Source organism: Cyrtonyx montezumae, unplaced genomic scaffold, assembly GCF_038088225.1.
Source record: "Cyrtonyx montezumae isolate F1298 unplaced genomic scaffold, pur_monq_1.0 scaffold_3, whole genome shotgun sequence".
NCBI lineage: Eukaryota > Metazoa > Chordata > Aves > Galliformes > Odontophoridae > Cyrtonyx > Cyrtonyx montezumae.
Window position 1 is genome coordinate 85,450,778 of NW_027072034.1, and position 24,089 is coordinate 85,474,866.

The window sequence follows — 24,089 nt, forward strand, 5'->3', positions numbered from 1 at the left end:
TTAATTCTGATGAGTGTCTCATTCTGGTTGATGATGCTTTTTCTCTCTAAATTCCCCCTGCAGTTTCAGTTAGGTACAGTACTTGTTTATGTCCTGTGACTTGTGCTGTGGGACTGTGCACTGCTAGGCAGCTGCTGTGGTCTCTTTCAGAGACACCTTCCCTTTGGTTGTGGAGGAAGAATTTTGCTTGCAGAGGCAGTGGAATGCTTCATGATCTCTGGACCAAAGGTATTGTTTAAATAATTGGTGTTATTTAACTGTTATTAGAAGACCAGATTCTGTGTGTTAGAGCAAAGTGATTGTAGAATCATAGACCAAGTCAGACCTCCTGAAGATATCACAAATAACAAAGGAATCTTACTGAAAGAGGGAATAGTGGGAAGGAAAATAAAACGCATTGAGAGTTATGCAGACAGATTTATTAAAAATGTAACAACAAAATAATAAACCAAATTTAACTTAAAGTAAAAAAAAATGTTCTAAAAGAGAATGAACTGGGAAAAACAAAAACATAAAAAGCAATTGATTACAACAATGCCATTTTCTTGGAGGATAAGCACATAGGAAACACAAGTTGAACGGGTAATGCTATGCTTTAACAAGAGTCCATTGTTGGATATTTATGTTGTATGACTAAGTATTAGGGCGGATGGAATCCTATCATTCTCAGACCTTGCCACATTAAGAGGATTTCCTTAAGTTGTTCTTTACTTTGATAACATTTGCTCAGATCAACCTCTGTTTACAACAAAAGAGAAGGCTGATAAATGCATAAAGTCTTAATCACTGATGTCCTGTATCCAAGAGGCTTACAGTAGCTCATGGAGCTACCCAGTGTTGTGTGGCATGGAAATTTTAGAAAAATTCCCTACTCAAGAAAAGTCAAAAGAGTAGGTTGCTAGTTTAGTGATCAGTTATGTTTTGAGATCATGGCAAAATAAAAGGGGAGGAGAATCTTCTCATAGAAGATACGTACCTGATGTAATAAAATAAACTAACTGTATGTTCTTAAATGCACTTGAAAAGTACATTTTGAAAGGAATTGAAGGAATGTGTGAGTCAAAGACCACATATTTGGCAATACGTGTCTTTCAAAAGGCAATGAATACATCCAACAGTGAAAATGCAGTGAAAAGAGAGCACATGAAAACCAAAGTGCGTGTGTGTGTGGGGGGGGGGGGGGGGAGAAGAGAAAGAAAAAGAAAAAGGAATATATATATAAAGCTTTTTTTTATTCACAGACCTTCATGTTTTGCTGTGCATATATATTATGTGTTGAATTTTGAGAGAAACAGGATGTACAAGCCAATTTAAAATGAGTTCCAAAGGGCTTTAAGGTAATCACCTTCAAAAAGTAAAAGGGACAAAGTCACCTTTTTTCCCCAGATACCTATCTTAAGAGTTCTTCAGGTAGGGAATGACTTCTCTCAAACTGCTTTGGGCCAAATAAAAACAAGTCAAGAGAAGGGCATCTGGAGTACCCATGCTCACATTGTTTCTTCTCCTTTAGTAAACAAAGGGTCAAATGGAACTACTAGCTGCATACTGACATAATTTCGATTAAAATATTTCTCCATTTCTAATCTCTGTTATCTACATTTGATGTGTAATCTTGAGTCATAAGGGCATTTTACCGACCCACGTCATGATTCAGCAACTGTCTCTGAAGCAGCTCATGTAAGAGCAGCGGAAGTCACGCTGTGACCTCTCCGTGGTATGTGGAAATCCTGATGAATCCTGGAGCCTTCAACATGCACCCAGCCCTGCAACCACCATCTGGAAGACAGCAGCCAGGAAATTCTGTGGGACCTTTGAGACTTTTGTCTCCAGCTCCAAAACTAACCCATAAAGAAAGGCTTGGAGAAAGTCTTCTTTATTGTGGGTTTTTGTGTGTATTTTTTTGTTTGTTTTCCCTCGAGTTTTGTTTTTCTCCCTTATTTTCATTTCCAGTTTTGGTCTTTGCTCCTCTGAGAAAGTCACTGCAAAACATGTCTCATTATAGCAGTACACTCATTTATATTTCCAGTTGCTAAATTGTTTTTAATTCTCTTCTTCTGGACCTTCACTAGATCAAAAACACAGAGCTAATGTGTTGACTTTTTTTCTTCATTTGACTCAAAGCAAAAATTCATATTCATGGGAGAGAAATGTGACTGCTGAGGAGTTGCTGTATTTTTGCATAGGCAGTTTTATTTAGGCAATTAGTTGTGTGGTTCAACTGAGTGGAGTCCAGCCCAGATAAATGTTCACCGCATAGCAGGGTGGTTTGTGCTGTCGTACACAGGGCAGGAGAATAACCTCTGCTTACAGCAATGGATCCTGCACAAGCTCCCACTCTTCTGCTACAACTTGGCTGAGTCTCACTGAACACAAAGAACATTGTCTATATCCTCTGCCACATCCAAGTTTCTTTCTCATCTTTCCGAAGAAGAGGCTGAATCTGGAAAAATATGGTTTTGTGTTCTGCAGTACATACTCAGAAAACACAACAGCTGACTGAGGGAAATCCTGTGTTAAACAGAAAAATACACTTGCTCCCAGAGATCTGCAGTAAAGAAGATTAAAGTGTACAAGCTTAAAATAGAACACAACAAAAAAAAAGGGGGAACCAGAAGACATAAGAGGACCTTGGATGGAATGGTATGAAGGCTTCTTCCACATAAATGGAATTAGCACAGGAAAAATACAAAGGAAGGCACTGCTAAGTGTCATCAGGCAAGTCAGCAGATGCAGGAGCAGTTCTCTCACCTATAAATGAGAAAGACTTGGGAAAAGGGCCTTAGCTGGTATACAGAATTATATAGATTCACTGTGTGAATCCAGTCACAGAAGTGTTCTGCTTATGAGATGAGTCATAGGGCTTTTTTCCTGAAGATATACTACTTTGTTCTTGACCAAACCATGTGACACATAGCCTCAACTCTTTAAACCCCATAGAATTACTTTCAGTTGTCTTTCACTGTAGTGAAGGCAAGGTTCCTGTTACACAAAAGAAAGTAACCCATTTAATCACTTCTGGTAGCTGACATCATTGCGCTGCCTCTCTGCCACCTACTCCTCCTGTGTCACCCTCTCCTCTTCCTCTGCTTTCAACTCCCCATCTTCGTCCTTGTTCAGCCAAGGGCAGGCATGTTCTTCATTCCTCTCTCCTCTGTGGCAGCTGTTCTGGGCACTCTGGCCCTTTGCCATCCATGGACTCTGTGCTCTTTGCATGGCATACCTGGTAATCCTGAACCTCACCACATTCACTGCAAACCAGAGGTCTTATTTCTTTAATTTTTCCTTATTACAGCATCATGGAGCTCTACATATTCTTCCTTTATACCATAATACTTCTCCCAGGTAAGAAGCAGATTTTTAATAGTAAAAAATGTTTAGATTCTTTGTGTCCTGCATTTACTTTGATGCTCCTTCTTTAGTAGTAGATAACTATTTCAGTTGTACAATCAAGGTCATATAATCAATGTGATATGTATTTAAATTGTGAGCAGGGACTCTAAAATATATAGAAAGTACTTCCTTCAATTTTGTATCTTTATATCACACATTCTTTATGTTGCTCTTAAACTTTCAATTTTTAAGAACGTGTGTATATCCTCTCTGTAAATCATAGAGGACAGCATTATTGAACTAAAGACTGACAGCTTGATAAGGAATAAATGGAGTTTTAGACAGCTGTGGAGATCACTGCAGTCTGGTGCTCTGGAAAATCAGTCAAAACTTTGATCCAGGAGAGAAACTGAATCTTCTGAACACAGCAAATGTATTGTATTTGCTGGAACAGAGGTTTGCATTTCTCATCACAAGAAAAGCCTATTCTCCCAGCCCATCACTACCCATAATATCAGTGGATATAGGCTGTGATGAAAGTAGGAGAAAAATCATGCTGTGTGTCATACAGTCCATTCTTTTGATGCATGAAGGCATTATCATGTTTATTGACTATTTCCGTTAACAAGCTCAGCAATGGAACTGCTAAATATGACATTTAATTTGCCATTAAACTCTAGATTAATTACAGAACAGTTAAATCTGACATTTAATTTGTCATTAAACTCTAGATTAATTCTTCAGTGAAACAGAAAGCTTTTCCTGTTTCTGACCTCCTGGCCATATGTTCCCCAGACACCAACATTTACTGCACATGCTGCATTTACATTGTCTTCAAAACTGCAGTGCTGTGTTGTTTCCTGAAGAGAATGAACTCAAGTTTTGAAAAACAAATTATGCAGCTGTCTCATCCACGACAGAATCTCATTGCATACACACATGAGAACAATGTGGAGATGTGGTCTTTTCCCTCAAGTTCAGCCTTTCAAAATGCAAACTCTCCCAGGCTCTGAATGGTAGGCCTGCCTTGGAAAGTGAAATATAGGAAGGAAAATAAGAAACAGTTCTATGAGCTGAATGCCACAAGTCTGTGTGCATCGGTGTGAAGAAGTACATATCCTCTCATAGCTAGTGGGAGAATTCGTCTAAATGCTGGTGGGTTTATGCCACTGTCACTGTGTTGCCTCCATGACTGCAAGCATTTGGTGTTCCTTTGCCGCTGATGGAAATCTGAATTTCTTCTCTTTTTTTTTCTTTGTTTAAGGTATCGCTGCCAATGTACATCATGTGAAGTCATTTCTCAATCACACTGCATACCTATCTTGCTATTTCTCCAACTCTCAGAAAACTGACTTAAATAATATAATAGTTTTTTGGCAAAAAGATACAGGTGAAGTGGTGCATGAAGTGTACCTTGGCCAGGAAAGACATGAGCACGTTGATCATAAATACATAAATCGTACCAAGATGGATATGGAAAAATGGACCATGAAATTGTTAAATGTAGGGATTGTGGACGAGGGGCAGTATAAATGTGTTATCATGCACATGGACAAGGGACCAAAAAAGCTCATACACGAATCTGAGTGTTTACTGAACATCACTGGTAAGTAATTTCTGCTAATTGTCATCTGGCTACTTTTTGTTTGTTTGTTTGTTTTGTGAGCTTGTGTGTTTGTTTTCTTTTCTTTTTAGGTCTCTATCACTTTCTTTAGTTCAGACATGGACTGTCTCCACACCACTGGGGGTTTACTTGCAAAGGAGCAGAATTTCTAAAATGGATAGAAGTGTTCTTCCTCAGTTTCTTTCTCTTTCTCAGAAAATTCCCAGCTGTGAATTTGGTGGGAGTGATCAGAAGAAGTAGAAAATGAGGAAATAATTTGCTCAGTATTACACATTCCTGTCTCCCACCCTGTCACACTCTATAGTGAAAAACACCCTGCCTTCTTCACCTTGCCCCCTGCAAGTTTTATGGCTTTTAGGACTCCAGAAAATACAGTTTTTATTTGCATGTGATGTACTGCCTTCTATTAAAAGTGATGGCATTAAGAATGTCGGTGGTAAATAACAATTGAAACATAAAAAGATTTCTGCAAATATTCAGCTGTTCTGTGATGACAAATCGCAGGGAAAATGTTGAAAAGAGCAGCTAATATGTGGAGGAGTAGAACATCATATGCTCAGTTATGGCAGGACTGAAAATATCTCTGCAGAAAAAATGCAGGCATTGATCGGACTCAGCTTGATTTCTTGCACATTATCAGAGGCAAGGACAGACAATCTTTAAACGGCCGAGTAGGGCTCAGTGAGAAAGTAATCTTGCCCTAGCATTTTTTAATATTTGTAGTATCTGCCTCTTTTTATGAAGTTTTATATAATTTTCGTGTTAACTTTTGTCTGTATGTTCTCTCTTCCATTTGGACAGTGGTAATCACTAATAATAGCAGCTTCTAATTTCTGCTGGTGTTCTCAGGCTTCAAAAGAAAACAGGTCATGTCCAATAGCAGCCAGAAAGATTACCAGGATGCCTGAGCCTATTTAGCGTTGTACTACCAGCAAGCGTTCCCTTGATCCGCAAGCAAATAGGAAACTTAGGTTGTTAATTTTAATTCTCACAGAATTTACATGATGAATATTTTCAGCAGTTCCAGGCTTCAAAGAATCACAATTGCACTCAGTAGCAAAACCTCCAATTTAAGTGTTATTTAGCATCAACCATTTAATTATCTTAACATGTTATAGAAGTCTCATACACAGGCATTAAAATCCGCCCAAACCTTTAATGTAGGAAACCTAAGAGTCCACCCTCATCCCTTTGCCTCCTGCTCCTTAGATATTTATAGACGTGAATCAGATCCCCTCTGAGTATTCTTTTTTTGAGGCTGAACACGTGCAGGTCTCTCAGCCTTTCCTCATAAGAGAGGTGTTCCACACCCTTTAACGTCTTTGTAGCCCTCCACCGGACTCTTTCAAGGAGATCCCTGTCTTTTTTGTACCAGAGAGCCCAGAACTGGACACAGTACTCCAGGTGATGCCTCACTAAGGCAGAGTAGAGGGGGAGGATCACCTCCCTCGATCTGCTGGCCATGCTTTTTTCAGTGCAGCCCAAGATCCCATTGGCCTTCCTGGCCACCAAAGCACTCTGCTGGCTCATGGACTGTCATCCACCAGGACACCCAGATACCTCTCCTCAAAGCTCCTGTCTAGCAGGTCATCCCCCAACCTGTACCACTACATGTGGTTATTCTTTCCTAGGTACAAGACTCTACACTTGCTCTTGTTAAAAGACACGATTACTTATATAAGAACAATGAACATAGATGATTCTGCAGAAAGAGAGGGCTTCATAACGAAAAGTTTTGTCTTGTAAAATAGACAGGTAGGCATCATGGTGACAAGCTGCTTAACTGGAAATTCTGATGTTTCTGTTAAAGTACTGTAGAGTAAATAACTCCTAATGACGATACTCCACCAGGGAATAGTATAGAAGATGGTATATTTTAAGTAGTTCTATACAAACAGTTATACAGGTAATACAAAAGAGAAGATGGCTCACCTTTAAGGTGACAAGGCTCGCAGAGGACTCCACATGGGAGGGATCTCCAAGAAGAGATCCTTCCCTGGTGGTGGTCAGCCCTTAAATGGGGTTTGAGAGAGGAGGAACTAGGCTCCACCCCTTCCACCCACACAGGTATATCACCTTCACCTGTGCCCCCATGGCTGACTTGGTGCTCACCTCAGGTGACCAATCAGTGGTTCAGGCCGTGATTCAGCAGTTCCCATACACTCCACCCCTTCACGACATGAACCACTGATCAAGTAACCATAAGGTGAGTTCCCCTTGATACAGAGACCCAATACATCGCGACGCTTACATAATTGCCCGTCGCAACGCATGCTGATGTAATCTGATATGAGTGATGATCGGCGCATCCGTCGAACTCTTCTTTGGGCCAGTGCTCGGTGGTATCTACTGGAAGCATGTAATCATACAGTGCAGGTCCATCTTACGTGTCATCAGTCCCGGTTAGACCATCACCAGATGCTTCACATGGTCTTATAACAACTCTGGAACACTGCAGTATTGTTTTGATTCCTTCTGGTGATTCATAGACTTATGGGGAGTAATACAAGTGTTTTAGAGGTACCAAGAGGGGAAGATCCGCTTTCCAGGGCAAGATACAGGCCGTATTCCTGTCTTGGGTTAACACTTCAGCTTGTACAGGGGCACGCCCTGGTCGCCTGTACCAAACCCTTTGACCCGATGTCTGTGGCTGTACGACTATATCAGGCACCAAAGGGGGTGTCCTGATCTGCCACAGAGACATGATAGGGGTCCCCTTAGCAATGAAGACTGGAGTGTTAACCATTATTTCAGTAGGCCATGTACCTATAACCGGAGGAGCTACCGAACCCCCCACCTCCAATAATCTCCCCCAAGGTGCAAGTAGGCCGCACCATCGTGGTCCTACCTGCACCTTCCAGGGCCATTTTATTCTATTGGTACCTGGTTCTAGGTCCTCAGGGGCAGGGAGCAGAAGGTTGTTCTCATTGCCAATCTGAGGTTTCACTTCATTATCGGTGCCCGTAATTTGGATCCTAAGTGGGGAGGCCCATATTGTTTGTAACATTTTCAAGGCACTGGGTCTGCCATCTCTAGGTCTTTCATTCAGGTCCCGCAGGGTCTCATGGAGTCTCTTTGTCCACCCCTGCAGGGACTGAGAGTCTGTCTTCAGGGCAGCCTTGAGAATACCATTGTAACGTTCGATAAGGCCTGCCCCCGTTGGATTATATGGCAGGTGGAATCGCCACTCAATATTATTTTCTTCTGCCCAGCGTTGTATCACTGCACCCGTGAAATGACTTCCTTGGTCACTCTCGATGACTTGCGGTGTCCCGTAGGCAGCCATCAACCTTGTGAGTGCCTTTATAGTGTATGCCTGGTTGGCTTTTGGTACTGGATAGGCCTGCATTAGCCCACTCGCGGTGTCGACACAGGTTAGGGCATATCTCGCCCCCTCAGACCGAGGGAGAGGCCCAATATAATCAACCTGCCACCTCTGTAGAGGATTGTGTCCTCTAGCAAGATGGGCTGTAGTTTCAGGCAACGACCTCGGTCTTATCTTAGAGCAGGCGTCACAGTCTCGGCATGCTTGAGCGATGTCCGATAGTTGTACGGGCAGTCCCCACGCTTTAGCGGCTGCCCACATGGTCTTCTGCCCAGCATGCCGCAGCTTTTGATGTAGCCAGTAAGCGATATTCTCAGATGGAGAGTTCTCAACCCATCTAACTCGGGCCAGTGTGTCGGCTTCATCATTTCCTGGTGACTGTAGGGGTTGATGACCAGAAACATGGTAGACACACACAGTTCTGTGTTTGACTGTATTCCATATGTCTAACCACATATCTTTGCCCCAGATCGGTCGGGAGTGGATAGTCCAATCCTGGGTGGCCCACTGTGCGATCCAAAGAGTGAGCCCCCGATACACAGCCCAACTATCTGTGCAAATATTCAGGATACCATCACCAGGTTCTTTGGTTATAACCATCCACACCGCCCGCAGCTCTGCCCACTGGCTGCTTTGACCATCCCCCTCTTCGAACCAGATTGTGTCTGTGGCAGGATGGTACGCTACTGCTCTCCACTTACTTGGGTTGCCCTTGCTGGACCCATCCGTGTACCAGGCATCTTCAGGAATAGGATATTTTCCTTCCTGGACGGGACTCTTCTGTGGTGGAGCAACCGAAGTTTGTTTTGGTGCATCACTATGATACGTTACTGGGCCAAGAATCTTCTGAAGCTCTTCTTTCAACGGTGAGGAAGATAGACTACTCCTCTGACTGAGATAGGCAACCCATCGTGCCACCGTCTGCGCCTGGGCCACCCCCGTCTTAGGAAGGTGGGTCAGATCTCTTACCCACCCCTGGATTGGCAATGTAGTCTTGACTATAACTTCGGCCGTTTGGGTTATTGGCTCTACCGCTTGTAATGCAGAATAGGCAGCCAATAACTGTTTTTCAATCATACTATATCTTTCCTCTGCTCCATGCCACACCTGAGACCAAAATCCAATGGGGGTCCGAACAGAACTCTGACGTTGCCACAGGCCCCAGCCAAAGCCATCTTGAGTTACGTGAACATCTAGCTCAGCTGGAAGGGTAGGATCAAATATACCCAGTGCCTGGGCTTGTTTAACCGCCTGTTTCGCCTGTTGAAAAGCATCCTGTTCTGTTCTCCCCCAGTCCCATAATTGGCCCTTTTTGGTAAGTCTATATAAAGGTCTCAGCAGCTGCGCCAAATGAGGTATAAAGGAACGCCAATATCCCAATATACCCAGGAATTCCTGCAGCTGCTTTGGTGTTGTAGGGACTGGAAATGCCTGAACCTTATCTATGACGGCATCAGGTAATACTTTGGTCTTTCCTGACCAGACTACCCCTAGAAATTTTACGGACAGTCCTGGACCTTGCACTTTTTGAGGATTGATAGCCCATCCTCTTTCACTTAGGTAGGCAGTTAATGAATCTGCTGCCTCCCCTACTGCTTCCAGTGAGTCGGATGTTAACAGGAGGTCATCAATATAGTGGTATAGGTTCACACTGTTTGGTTTCCTCCAATCAGCCAGGTCACGTGCCACCAAATTATGGCAGTATGTTGGTGAGTGCACGTACCCCTGTGGCAAGACCTGAAAGGTCCACTGCCTGCCTCCCCACGTAAATGCAAATTGATCTTGTGATTCTTTAGCAATAGGTATGCTAAAAAACGCATTCGCTAAATCCAGGACACAATGGTAGGTTTTAATTTCCCTACTAAGAGTGTCCATTAAGGAGGCAATATTGGGTACGGCCGCATGGATGGGCGGCGTGACCTTATTCAGTTCCCTATAATCCACCGTCATTCTCCATGTTCCATCCGACTTCCGTACTGGCCATATGGGGGAATTATATGGGCTGTGTGCAGGCCTTATAATACCTACTTTCTCTAATTCCTGCACTGTTTTTGATATTTCTTCTTGTCCACCCGGGAGTCTGTACTGTCTTACATTAGTAATCCGGCGTGGTTTTGGCAAACAAATGGGCTCATGTTTCGCATGGCCCCTCAATATTGTCCGTATTGCCCGGATACTAATGTACCTCTGCCGTAGTCTGAACTCTCCCACAGTTGTCTGGAGAGCCAGACCCCATAGAATGTCTATGCCCAAGATATATTCTGGAATTGGGGCAATCGACACCTTATACTCCCGGGGCGGGAGACGCCCAACCCCCAATTTCAGCCACGTCTGGGTGACTGGAATAGTCTGTCCCCCAAACCCACCAATCATCACTCTATTACCCTTAAATTTCGTTGGGTCTCCATATATAATCGATGTTTCTGCGCCAGTATCCACTAGAGCCATCACCTTCTGCACATTTGTCCTGGACCAGAATATTGTTAGTTCTACATAGGGCCTCCGGTCACAGCTAGAGGCCCTATGGGGACCAGAATTTTCCGTTAATCCATGAATTTTGCCAGATCTAAATCTTTTGCCACAGGTGGCTCAGGCACTGTAGCCTGTGACACCTGCGGATATTTTTTCCTTCTGTTCGGTATTATAAAGTCAGCCAAATTCCAGGTTGTTGTTGGTGTTTTTTCTATAATTCGTACTCCCGATTTTCTGGGAGCACTCTGAAATTTCTGATCATTTCTAAGCTGTTTCCACAGCTGTAACAAAACATGGTTGGGTTGCCCATCAATTTTGGTAAATGCAACCCCAGCCCGTATGAGATCATTAAACATAGTCCTCCGGGATACCCGTACGGGGCCTGATCGGGGCATCCGTGGAGCAGGCTTTTTAGTTCTAATAGGGAAGGCCTCAGCATCTTCCACTATACGAACATTACGCCTGGTTCTTACGCGCTCCGTCTCCCCTAAGTCTGCTACTAACTGGGCTGCCTGCTGTACGATGGCTTCTGATGCCACCAATGGATTTAATATGGAAACCAACATCCCATATAGGTGGGAGGGGGCCTGCTGTAGTATTAGATCTCTCATGCCCGCTGTAAATTTTTCCGTATCGGGGCTTTCAAAAGTGTCCGCATACAGAGCCTCCCTCATACCCAGTTCTCTGATATAGGTCTGGAGGTCCTCCATAGAGGACCACAAACCAGTATTAAGAGGGATATCGGTTTTGTTGGGCCATGTCAAGCGGCATGCAGCCATCAACCAATCTATAATAGAATGGTTTTCCTCATTATAATGGACAGCTGCATATAATCTTTGTCTTAATGCCGGGTTTATCGTTATAGATGCTAATTTTGACATTTCTGTTCCATTTACTAAAACACTTTCAGCTCCTGCATCCCATAACCTTAGGAGCCATGATGGTATGCTTTCTCTTGGTTTCTGATGGAACCGTTGTACTAGGTCCATCAACTCATTGGCTGTATATGGACGAGCGGTCACATGGAGGCAGGTTTCTGCAGGGGGCCATTGGTCAGGAGGCACCCCTGCTGGTCTATCCTGTACCTTCTTTGTTTTTTGAGTTATAATAGGCCGAATCTCGAATGGGTCCATCATAGATGGAGTTTCGAGATCTGCCTTAGAGATCTTTTCCCCTGTCATATCAGAGTCTTCTTCCTCTGATTTTGGGGTGTCTTCTACCAATATATTCCTTATTTGTCTTGTGGGGACATTTAGGCCAGGCTTTTTGGTTGTTAACGTACCCAGCTGTTGTTCCAGTTTCTCAATACGGTCTCGTAATAACTGATTTTCAGTCTCCAAATTAACATTTGCGACATCTAACTTGAGTATGGCCATTACTAATGGCCAGGCTACTGCAGAGGCAGCTAACCGCCGCTCCTTGGTAACAAGTATGTCTTTATCTAATCCTACGAAGTAGTCAGTCAAATAAGATGGAGAAGGAGCGGCAGTCCCTGGAACCCGCATGGGTCCCCATTTCTCAATAACGGATGCCAATCCATAGTAGGGTGACCCCATGAATCCTGGAATTAGACCAGGGATTGTCTGTTCTAGGGGGGTAACGTTCTCCCCCTTGGCCCATTTAAACATACTCCAAATAAACGACATTATGGATTTAGTTAGAGCTGCCTGGCTCGCCAAATGTAGAGTAAATAACTCCTAATGACGATACTCCACCAGGGAATAGTATAGAAGATGGTATATTTTAAGTAGTTCTATACAAACAGTTATACAGGTAATACAAAAGAGAAGATGGCTCACCTTTAAGATGACAAGGCTCGCAGAGGACTCCACATGGGAGGGATCTCCAAGAAGAGATCCTTCCCTGGTGGTGGTCAGCCCTTAAATGGGGTTTGAGAGAGGAGGAACTAGGCTCCACCCCTTCCACCCACACAGGTATATCACCTTCACCTGTGCCCCCATGGCTGACTTGGTGCTCACCTCAGGTGACCAATCAGTGGTTCAGGCCGTGATTCAGCAGTTCCCATACACTCCACCCCTTCACGACATGAACCACTGATCAAGTAACCATAAGGTGAGTTCCCCTTGATACAGAGACCCAATACATCGCGACGCTTACATAATTGCCCGTCGCAACGCATGCTGATGTAATCTGATATGAGTGATGATCGGCGCATCCGTCGAACTCTTCTTTGGGCCAGTGCTCGGTGGTATCTACTGGAAGCATGTAATCATACAGTGCAGGTCCATCTTACGTGTCATCAGTCCCGGTTAGACCATCACCAGATGCTTCACATGGTCTTATAACAACTCTGGAACACTGCAGTATTGTTTTGATTCCTTCTGGTGATTCATAGACTTATGGGGAGTAATACAAGTGTTTTAGAGGTACCAAGAGGGGAAGATCCGCTTTCCAGGGCAAGATACAGGCCGTATTCCTGTCTTGGGTTAACACTTCAGCTTGTACAGGGGCACGCCCTGGTCGCCTGTACCAAACCCTTTGACCCGATGTCTGTGGCTGTACGACTATATCAGGCACCAAAGGGGGTGTCCTGATCTGCCACAGAGACATGATAGGGGTCCCCTTAGCAATGAAGACTGGAGTGTTAACCATTATTTCAGTAGGCCATGTACCTATAACCGGAGGAGCTACCGAACCCCCCACCTCCAATAATCTCCCCCAAGGTGCAAGTAGGCCGCACCATCGTGGTCCTACCTGCACCTTCCAGGGCCATTTTATTCTATTGGTACCTGGTTCTAGGTCCTCAGGGGCAGGGAGCAGAAGGTTGTTCTCATTGCCAATCTGAGGTTTCACTTCATTATCGGTGCCCGTAATTTGGATCCTAAGTGGGGAGGCCCATATTGTTTGTAACATTTTCAAGGCACTGGGTCTGCCATCTCTAGGTCTTTCATTCAGGTCCCGCAGGGTCTCATGGAGTCTCTTTGTCCACCCCTGCAGGGACTGAGAGTCTGTCTTCAGGGCAGCCTTGAGAATACCATTGTAACGTTCGATAAGGCCTGCCCCCGTTGGATTATATGGCAGGTGGAATCGCCACTCAATATTATTTTCTTCTGCCCAGCGTTGTATCACTGCACCCGTGAAATGACTTCCTTGGTCACTCTCGATGACTTGCGGTGTCCCGTAGGCAGCCATCAACCTTGTGAGTGCCTTTATAGTGTATGCCTGGTTGGCTTTTGGTACTGGATAGGCCTGCATTAGCCCACTCGCGGTGTCGACACAGGTTAGGGCATATCTCGCCCCCTCAGACCGAGGGAGAGGCCCAATATAATCAACCTGCCACCTCTGTAGAGGATTGTGTCCTCTAGCAAGATGGGCTGTAGTTTCAGGCAACGACCTCGGTCTTATCTTAGAGCAGGCGTCACAGTCTCGGCATGCTTGAGCGATGTCCGATAGTTGTACGGGCAGTCCCCACGCTTTAGCGGCTGCCCACATGGTCTTCTGCCCAGCATGCCGCAGCTTTTGATGTAGCCAGTAAGCGATATTCTCAGATGGAGAGTTCTCAACCCATCTAACTCGGGCCAGTGTGTCGGCTTCATCATTTCCTGGTGACTGTAGGGGTTGATGACCAGAAACATGGTAGACACACACAGTTCTGTGTTTGACTGTATTCCATATGTCTAACCACATATCTTTGCCCCAGATCGGTCGGGAGTGGATAGTCCAATCCTGGGTGGCCCACTGTGCGATCCAAAGAGTGAGCCCCCGATACACAGCCCAACTATCTGTGCAAATATTCAGGATACCATCACCAGGTTCTTTGGTTATAACCATCCACACCGCCCGCAGCTCTGCCCACTGGCTGCTTTGACCATCCCCCTCTTCGAACCAGATTGTGTCTGTGGCAGGATGGTACGCTACTGCTCTCCACTTACTTGGGTTGCCCTTGCTGGACCCATCCGTGTACCAGGCATCTTCAGGAATAGGATATTTTCCTTCCTGGACGGGACTCTTCTGTGGTGGAGCAACCGAAGTTTGTTTTGGTGCATCACTATGATACGTTACTGGGCCAAGAATCTTCTGAAGCTCTTCTTTCAACGATGAGGAAGATAGACTACTCCTCTGACTGAGATAGGCAACCCATCGTGCCACCGTCTGCGCCTGGGCCACCCCCGTCTTAGGAAGGTGGGTCAGATCTCTTACCCACCCCTGGATTGGCAATGTAGTCTTGACTATAACTTCGGCCGTTTGGGTTATTGGCTCTACCGCTTGTAATGCAGAATAGGCAGCCAATAACTGTTTTTCAATCATACTATATCTTTCCTCTGCTCCATGCCACACCTGAGACCAAAATCCAATGGGGGTCCGAACAGAACTCTGACGTTGCCACAGGCCCCAGCCAAAGCCATCTTGAGTTACGTGAACATCTAGCTCAGCTGGAAGGGTAGGATCAAATATACCCAGTGCCTGGGCTTGTTTAACCGCCTGTTTCGCCTGTTGAAAAGCATCCTGTTCTGTTCTCCCCCAGTCCCATAATTGGCCCTTTTTGGTAAGTCTATATAAAGGTCTCAGCAGCTGCGCCAAATGAGGTATAAAGGAACGCCAATATCCCAATATACCCAGGAATTCCTGCAGCTGCTTTGGTGTTGTAGGGACTGGAAATGCCTGAACCTTATCTATGACGGCATCAGGTAATACTTTGGTCTTTCCTGACCAGACTACCCCTAGAAATTTTACGGACAGTCCTGGACCTTGCACTTTTTGAGGATTGATAGCCCATCCTCTTTCACTTAGGTAGGCAGTTAATGAATCTGCTGCCTCCCCTACTGCTTCCAGTGAGTCGGATGTTAACAGGAGGTCATCAATATAGTGGTATAGGTTCACACTGTTTGGTTTCCTCCAATCAGCCAGGTCACGTGCCACCAAATTATGGCAGTATGTTGGTGAGTGCACGTACCCCTGTGGCAAGACCTGAAAGGTCCACTGCCTGCCTCCCCACGTAAATGCAAATTGATCTTGTGATTCTTTAGCAATAGGTATGCTAAAAAACGCATTCGCTAAATCCAGGACACAATGGTAGGTTTTAATTTCCCTACTAAGAGTGTCCATTAAGGAGGCAATATTGGGTACGGCCGCATGGATGGGCGGCGTGACCTTATTCAGTTCCCTATAATCCACCGTCATTCTCCATGTTCCATCCGACTTCCGTACTGGCCATATGGGGGAATTATATGGGCTGTGTGCAGGCCTTATAATACCTACTTTCTCTAATTCCTGCACTGTTTTTGATATTTCTTCTTGTCCACCCGGGAGTCTGTACTGTCTTACATTAGTAATCCGGCGTGGTTTTGGCAAACAAATGGGCTCATGTTTCGCATGGCCCCTCAATATTGTCCGTATTGCCCGGATACTAATGTACCTCTGCCGTAGTCTGAACTCTCCCACAGTTGTCTGGAGAGCCAGACCCCATAGAATGTCTATGCCCAAGATATATTCTGGAATTGGGGCAATCGACACCTTATACTCCCGGGGCGGGAGACGCCCAACCCCCAATTTCAGCCACGTCTGGGTGACTGGAATAGTCTGTCCCCCAAACCCACCAATCATCACTCTATTACCCTTAAATTTCGTTGGGTCTCCATATATAATCGATGTTTCTGCGCCAGTATCCACTAGAGCCATCACCTTCTGCACATTTGTCCTGGACCAGAATATTGTTAGTTCTACATAGGGCCTCCGGTCACAGCTAGAGGCCCTATGGGGACCAGAATTTTCCGTTAATCCATGAATTTTGCCAGATCTAAATCTTTTGCCACAGGTGGCTCAGGCACTGTAGCCTGTGACACCTGCGGATATTTTTTCCTTCTGTTCGGTATTATAAAGTCAGCCAAATTCCAGGTTGTTGTTGGTGTTTTTTCTATAATTCGTACTCCCGATTTTCTGGGAGCACTCTGAAATTTCTGATCATTTCTAAGCTGTTTCCACAGCTGTAACAAAACATGGTTGGGTTGCCCATCAATTTTGGTAAATGCAACCCCAGCCCGTATGAGATCATTAAACATAGTCCTCCGGGATACCCGTACGGGGCCTGATCGGGGCATCCGTGGAGCAGGCTTTTTAGTTCTAATAGGGAAGGCCTCAGCATCTTCCACTATACGAACATTACGCCTGGTTCTTACGCGCTCCGTCTCCCCTAAGTCTGCTACTAACTGGGCTGCCTGCTGTACGATGGCTTCTGATGCCACCAATGGATTTAATATGGAAACCAACATCCCATATAGGTGGGAGGGGGCCTGCTGTAGTATTAGATCTCTCATGCCCGCTGTAAATTTTTCCGTATCGGGGCTTTCAAAAGTGTCCGCATACAGAGCCTCCCTCATACCCAGTTCTCTGATATAGGTCTGGAGGTCCTCCATAGAGGACCACAAACCAGTATTAAGAGGGATATCGGTTTTGTTGGGCCATGTCAAGCGGCATGCAGCCATCAACCAATCTATAATAGAATGGTTTTCCTCATTATAATGGACAGCTGCATATAATCTTTGTCTTAATGCCGGGTTTATCGTTATAGATGCTAATTTTGACATTTCTGTTCCATTTACTAAAACACTTTCAGCTCCTGCATCCCATAACCTTAGGAGCCATGATGGTATGCTTTCTCTTGGTTTCTGATGGAACCGTTGTACTAGGTCCATCAACTCATTGGCTGTATATGGACGAGCGGTCACATGGAGGCAGGTTTCTGCAGGGGGCCATTGGTCAGGAGGCACCCCTGCTGGTCTATCCTGTACCTTCTTTGTTTTTTGAGTTATAATAGGCCGAATCTCGAATGGGTCCATCATAGATGGAGTTTCGAGATCTGCCTTAGAGATCTTTTCCCCTGTCATATCAGAGTCTTCTTCCTCTGATTTTGGGGTGTCTTCTACCAATATATTCCTTATTTGTCTTGTGGGGACATTTAGGCCAGGCTTTTTGGTTGTTAACGTACCCAGCTGTTGTTCCAGTTTCTCAATACGGTCTCGTAATAACTGATTTTCAGTCTCCAAATTAACATTTGCGACATCTAACTTGAGTATGGCCATTACTAATGGCCAGGCTACTGCAGAGGCAGCTAACCGCCGCTCCTTGGTAACAAGTATGTCTTTATCTAATCCTACGAAGTAGTCAGTCAAATAAGATGGAGAAGGAGCGGCAGTCCCTGGAACCCGCATGGGTCCCCATTTCTCAATAACGGATGCCAATCCATAGTAGGGTGACCCCATGAATCCTGGAATTAGACCAGGGATTGTCTGTTCTAGGGGGGTAACGTTCTCCCCCTTGGCCCATTTAAACATACTCCAAATAAACGACATTATGGATTTAGTTAGAGCTGCCTGGCTCGCCAAATGTAGAGTAAATAACTCCTAATGACGATACTCCACCAGGGAATAGTATAGAAGATGGTATATTTTAAGTAGTTCTATACAAACAGTTATACAGGTAATACAAAAGAGAAGATGGCTCACCTTTAAGATGACAAGGCTCGCAGAGGACTCCACATGGGAGGGATCTCCAAGAAGAGATCCTTCCCTGGTGGTGGTCAGCCCTTAAATGGGGTTTGAGAGAGGAGGAACTAGGCTCCACCCCTTCCACCCACACAGGTATATCACCTTCACCTGTGCCCCCATGGCTGACTTGGTGCTCACCTCAGGTGACCAATCAGTGGTTCAGGCCGTGATTCAGCAGTTCCCATACAAGTACATCTCTAGTGTACTAGTGTAGTCTAGTGTAGATGGATCCATAAGGGAAGCAGATGAGACTAGGAAAGCAATTTCAAAACAAGTGCTGTTGCTATTGGTGGTGAGGCTGGTGCCAGAATATATACTACAATATCTGCCCTCATTTTAGAGGGGATATTGTAAAACTTAAAAGCATGAATAAAATCTCTTACTAGAGTTCTCTGGAGAAAAAAAAGAAAAAAAACAGTTCAGCTTTTTTTGTTAAAAGATCTATCTGATTACCTTTTAACAAAGAAGACTGAGGAGACTCTTGTTTTCATAGAGTGGCAACCCGAAGTACGTATACAAAGTTGGATACTTAAAAAGGCTAATTAATTCAGTGAAGACATAAGAACCATAAGTGGCTGGAAACAGATGAGAAGTAAGCCACAGTGTCATTTTAGGATGCAGAAACAAAAAAAAAAGTTAGAATGATATCACCACTGGAAAAAATATTGTCTTAATGGATCTACTATCTCTTGAGGTATTTCAGTTTGGAAAGACACATTTGGAAGACGCATTATCTTCAGTTGAAGATGATGTCCTGAAACACGCTTTTCTTTTAACAATTCAGATGCAAAGCTCACACACAAAAATTCACTGGGGCTAGGATTAGAGCCTGGATCCTACACTTAAAGTGTGTATATACAAGAATCAGACCCTCCATTACACTCCTTTTTCTCAAAGAATCCTTTGCCTCTTCTCCATATCGTTTCTAGTACTAAAATACTTTGTATGTGACATACTTCAGTACTTTCAATTAAGTTTTGAACCTGAAACTTCATAGGTTCATAGGTTCATTAGGTTGGAAAGGACCTACAAGATCATCTAGTCCAACCATCCTCCTATCACCATCCCTACCCACTGAACTACTAAATCAAATCCCTTAGCACCTCATCTAAACGCTTCCATTATCCTTCATATCTTATGTCTGAATAGTTACTTCCAGTCCTTTTTCACCAGTAATCTCTTGCCTCGGAAAGATTTTTTTAAATCAACAAGCAAGTTTTTCATTGAGATCCAATGGCACAGAGTAAAGGAACCTGTACTTAGTCACTTCCACATAAAAAGTCGAGCTAAGCAGGCCAGGTTTGTTTATTATGAGGTGTCAATTGGTCTAGAGAGGGCTAAAGAGACAGAGTCTCACTATGTGGCTGGTATGACCTATGTCATTGAAACACCTCAAAGAGAAGGAGCAGCAAGTCTGTGTGTGCAGCCAAAACATAACACACCTTTCTTAGGACCAACACTGCTTTTCTAGGAAGATTGTTTAGATTTGATTCCACATGAAAATCTCAGAATATTGACAGGGACTGTCACAAGATGTAGTATGTCTGACTCACGATGCTTTTTCTTTGGTCTGTTTCAGCCAACTATAGTCAACCTGAGATAGCACAGCTACATACTGGGGAACTAAAGCCCAATGAAAACCTGAATCTTTCCTGTTCTTCCAGCGGAGGTTATCCAGAGCCCAAGCAAATGATTTGGCTAATTTCAAGTGAAAACATAACAGATAGGCTTATACGACACATGGATATCTTACAGGATGCTGTAACAAAACTGTATAATGTTACCAGCAAGCTGAATATCCCAGTTCCTGCAAATACACTGACTAATATTAGCTGTTTGCTTCACCTTGGAGAGCAGCAGGGGAGCCTTGTCTCAGTGCCACTAGTCATAGGTGAGTTTTCATTTGCCCATTCTGATTTTTGCATGGGTAGGAGCTGGGAATGCTTCAGTAAAAACAATGACACACTGCAGCGTAGTCAAAGCATAGAGTAAACCCTAAGTGGCAAAGGAACTAGTTAGAAGGCTTCTATGTTTGCCATCCTGCTCACTGATAATCACGGTCACCAAATTCCCTCTTCTGTTCTTTCCATGGGAAGCCTTATTACAGAAAGGAGAGTACAGAGAGAAAGAACACTACTGCTGCACAGTACAGAGCACAGCTCTGCTCACCCATTCCCCAAATGCTGCTGCAGCAACAAAGCAAACTAAATGCATGGATTAGGCTTCAAGCTGTCACTTCAGATGACATTTAGCTGTTAAGATAGAGACTGCTGCATCATGGAGAACTGCTGAAGTTGAAGAAGCATCTGGAAATCAGCCTGCTTAAAGGAGGGTCAATAGGCAGCTTGGGGCCTTATCCAGTTGAGTTTTAAATATGTGTCAAGATGGAGATTCCACAGCCTCTTTCAACAAACTGTTCCAGTGTTTGACTATCTCACAGTACAAATGTGGGTTTTTTTCCTGACGTTTAAGTGCTCAAGTTTCTGCTCCTTATCTCTCTCTAGAGAGAGGCAGAAGGCTGAACAGAAGAGTCCCTCAGACCAAATTTGGCTCACAAACTGTAAAACAGACTGTACTGAGCTGAAATGTAAAGGCCATGAAACTTTGACTGGTTTTAGAAGTATTCCTAGTGGTTTCCACAATATTTGTCAGAATACAGTGTGCATTCCAAAATGACCATTTGGGGAATTTTTTCTCTGGGATTGTGCCTTTTTTGAGGCACCTCTTGTAAGAAATTCAGACTGTGCCATCTCAAATGTTTCCTGATGTACTAATGATCAAAGTGTCAGTTGTGTGTAAATATTCTTTGCATGCCTCGCAGTTTACTACTTTCCCCTTTCTTACTGAAAAACTACATGCTAAAGTGAGCCCTCATGAGTATCACAGTGATGCTGTAATGTTCTCCTGGATTTTGGGCCCCATTACAAATAAAGTAATTGCCTAGAGATGGGGAACAAGCAAGCAAATTTATCTCTCTCAGTCCTAATTATTTATATTCACCAGTACTTTATCATTTTAACACTGAACAATTCCATGTATATTTGACCAGTCTGTGGCTAAGTAAGAGATTAGGAGGCATGTACGAATTCTGTTCTCTGAGTCTGTTACATAACAAAGCATGGCACAGACCACCAGAAGAGAAGGTGCCATAGCCAACAATTCTTCAGCTGCAACTCTAGAGTTGTTTTGCACTTCAATCATTTGCCTTGTACATCTCCCTTAAGACTGTTTTGAATATGGAGTGCTGTGCCTCAGCTGATGGGAACAAGAAACCCAAAGGGACTGGTGACGTTGCAGGAAAGCCTATTAGGGAAGAAGCTTACTAATTCCTTACAGGCTTCCCTACTTACTACTGACTTACTTACTACTCTAGCTGAAAAAGAGGCTTGCCACTCATTCCCAAAGAAGATCCACAGAGCAGTTTTCTTCATTTAACTTTAACTAAAGGGTTAATTCATCACTGCTATACAACTGCATTTGATGCCCTTACATTGCAGGATTTGTAAATAATATTAAATTATAATACAGAAGTCTTCTGAGGTTTGCAAAGCTCTACATGTTGCTCAAGAGTATTAACACCACTAATGTTAGCCATGGTCATGCATCTTCCTATATTCAGTTCTTCTCATCCCTGACTTTAAAAAGTAGCTACCTAATAAACAGTGATGGTGGATAAGAAACTAGCAACTCTCGAGAAAAAAAACAACCCACCCTTGATTCAGTGACAACTGCAGCCATGTCATTTGCTATCCCTAGCAACCAAAAGCTCAAAAGCACAATGACCACCAGAAACAGAGGGAAACTCCCTTGCATTCCCCATCTCTCTCCCATCTCTTAGAGCATTTTGTTAGGCTTTGATCTTCAGATCCAACAGATACCAAATAATAACACATCCCAGGTTATTTAAATTTTCACAGTAGCAGAGAGTAGCAGTGGCCTAGCACTGGCATCATAGGCACTTTTATTAATCAAGCTGCTGATCTCTCACATAACCAAAACATCAGAAATAGCACTTTTCCTTACTGTTGCTGAAATGGTTGTTAAGCCTTGGTGCACCTGCTAGTTATTGGAAATAGGGAAACAAAAAAAAGCCATATGGAGAGAGATTTCCTAGCATTATTAAATACTGTGAAAGCAAAGGATAATTAGGGCCTTTCCATAAACTTCTAATTTACATAAATTTGGGTTAGGGTGGGTTGAGCTAATTGTCAGCAAATTAAATCTTTGTTATATTCATCTCTTCTGTTCCCTTATTCAGAGATACAGAAAGAAGAAATGGAACAGGTGAAGGTAAATTTTTCTGGCCCACTTATAGCTGTAATTTTACTGATCACACTTCTTCTGGGTTTTTTGATACTGAAGAACAGAAATACCTCATCTACCAGCCAGAGTAAGTAATTACTTCTCATTCAGCTCTCCCATAAGTCACAGGCTTTGCTTTGTTTTTTCAATAAGCCCCTTGCCTACATTCAACTGCTGACAGAAAGTTGAATTTTATGCTGATCTTAAACTTTCTTGGACAAATTAGTTCCTAAAACAACTCGTCCACCTAGCACCAAGACCAAACACCTTTCTCTTATCTCATCCTGTGATCCATTTATCCTTCCTTTTTGTGCTCTATTGGACTGCCATGGCACAAGCTCACTATTTTCTGCTGCAGCTTCACCTTTTATTATGGCTTATTGGTAGATTTGGCTTCTTAAGTCATTGGTTTATATAAATCTTTCTTGTCCACCACCATTTGTAAGAAAAGTAGAGCTCGGAGAGGGATGAGACAAGATTTGTGTTACTTACAGTCAGCTCTGTTGTCACTGAGGTGAATGATCCAAGGCATTCATTTGAACTGGAAGAATCATCCTAACACCAGAAACAGAATGTGATCTTTGCATCTCATTTCTCTGTTTTATTGAAACACTAGGTCTCAGCAGTCCAGGCTTTATTCTGCGCTGAGAGGATGATTATGCTGACATCAGAATCTATCCCCTCTTGTATTAAGAAAGAAATTAATTCCACAGAGTCAGTCCTGCTTCCTTACACACCCAAGAGTCCTGAGGCCCTTCTCATTCTTTTTCCAAATCTTGTGACAACAGGACATTTATCATCAACTATTTCAGCTCCTCTGTTTCATATTTCTGTAAATCACATTTTTATCTATTTCAGGTGTCAGTCTCGCAGTCTAAAAGGTATCCAGCTTGAACTAGAGGCCAGCAATTATGGACTGCAGACTGAGAACCATCTCTGCATGTAGTGAGGCCTGAGGTCACATGGTTTCAGAAGCTGTGCCAGACCAAGAATCCTCTCCAAATACCCTGCAGAACAACAAGCAATATTTTCATCTGATGACTGAAGTCCACTGTCACAGAATCACAGAACTGTAGGGGTTGGAAAGGAACTCTAGAGATCATCTAGTCCAACCCCCCTGCCAAAGCAGCTCCCTAGACAAGGTTGCACAGGTAGGTGTCCAGGTGGGATTTTTCTGGCTCCTGGTGCAGTTACTCTGGCTTCAATCCTGATCACTAAGAGGAAATGCCACCTTGGACCTTCTTGCATTCAGTGGCTTGATTCACTGCTGCATGGGCTAATGTGGTTTTGCCTTCTATAATACTACCAAGACACGAAGAACTGAATTTAGTGATCTCATTCAATCTTGAAAGAGGAGATGAATGCCTTGCCATTCACATGCCATACACACACACACACACAGCAATAAATAAATAAATAAAAAGGAAACCTTTCTTCCAACACACAGAGGTACAATGTTTTTAGGAACTGGACAGGAAGGAAGACGGTGAGATATGAAATGCAGAAATCTTCCCACTTTGACAACAAATAT

The 24,089-nt window shown here is 43.8% G+C and overlaps 1 protein-coding gene across 1 annotated transcript; it reads left to right on the plus strand.

The window, feature by feature from the left end:
* The first annotated feature begins 1,751 nt into the window (after window positions 1–1,751).
* On the plus strand, window positions 1,752–23,475 carry CD86 (CD86 molecule). The gene is made up of 6 exons (XM_065742227.1): window positions 1,752–1,855; window positions 3,293–3,342; window positions 4,595–4,936; window positions 19,836–20,147; window positions 22,515–22,646; window positions 23,417–23,475. The coding sequence occupies exons 1-6, from the start codon at window positions 1,752–1,754 to the stop codon at window positions 23,434–23,436; spliced, it is 960 nt and encodes a 319-aa protein (XP_065598299.1). The 3' UTR covers window positions 23,437–23,475.
* The last annotated feature ends 614 nt before the right edge of the window (window positions 23,476–24,089 follow it).

Coding starts and splice junctions, on each gene's coding strand:
- CD86 (XM_065742227.1), top strand. CDS start 1,752: ATGCACCCAGCCCTGCAACCACCATCTGGAAGACAGCAGCCAGGAAAT. Junction 4,937..19,835: donor GTGTTTACTGAACATCACTG/GTAAGTAATTTC, acceptor GGTCTGTTTCAG/CCAACTATAGTCAACCTGAG. Junction 20,148..22,514: donor CTCAGTGCCACTAGTCATAG/GTGAGTTTTCAT, acceptor TCCCTTATTCAG/AGATACAGAAAGAAGAAATG.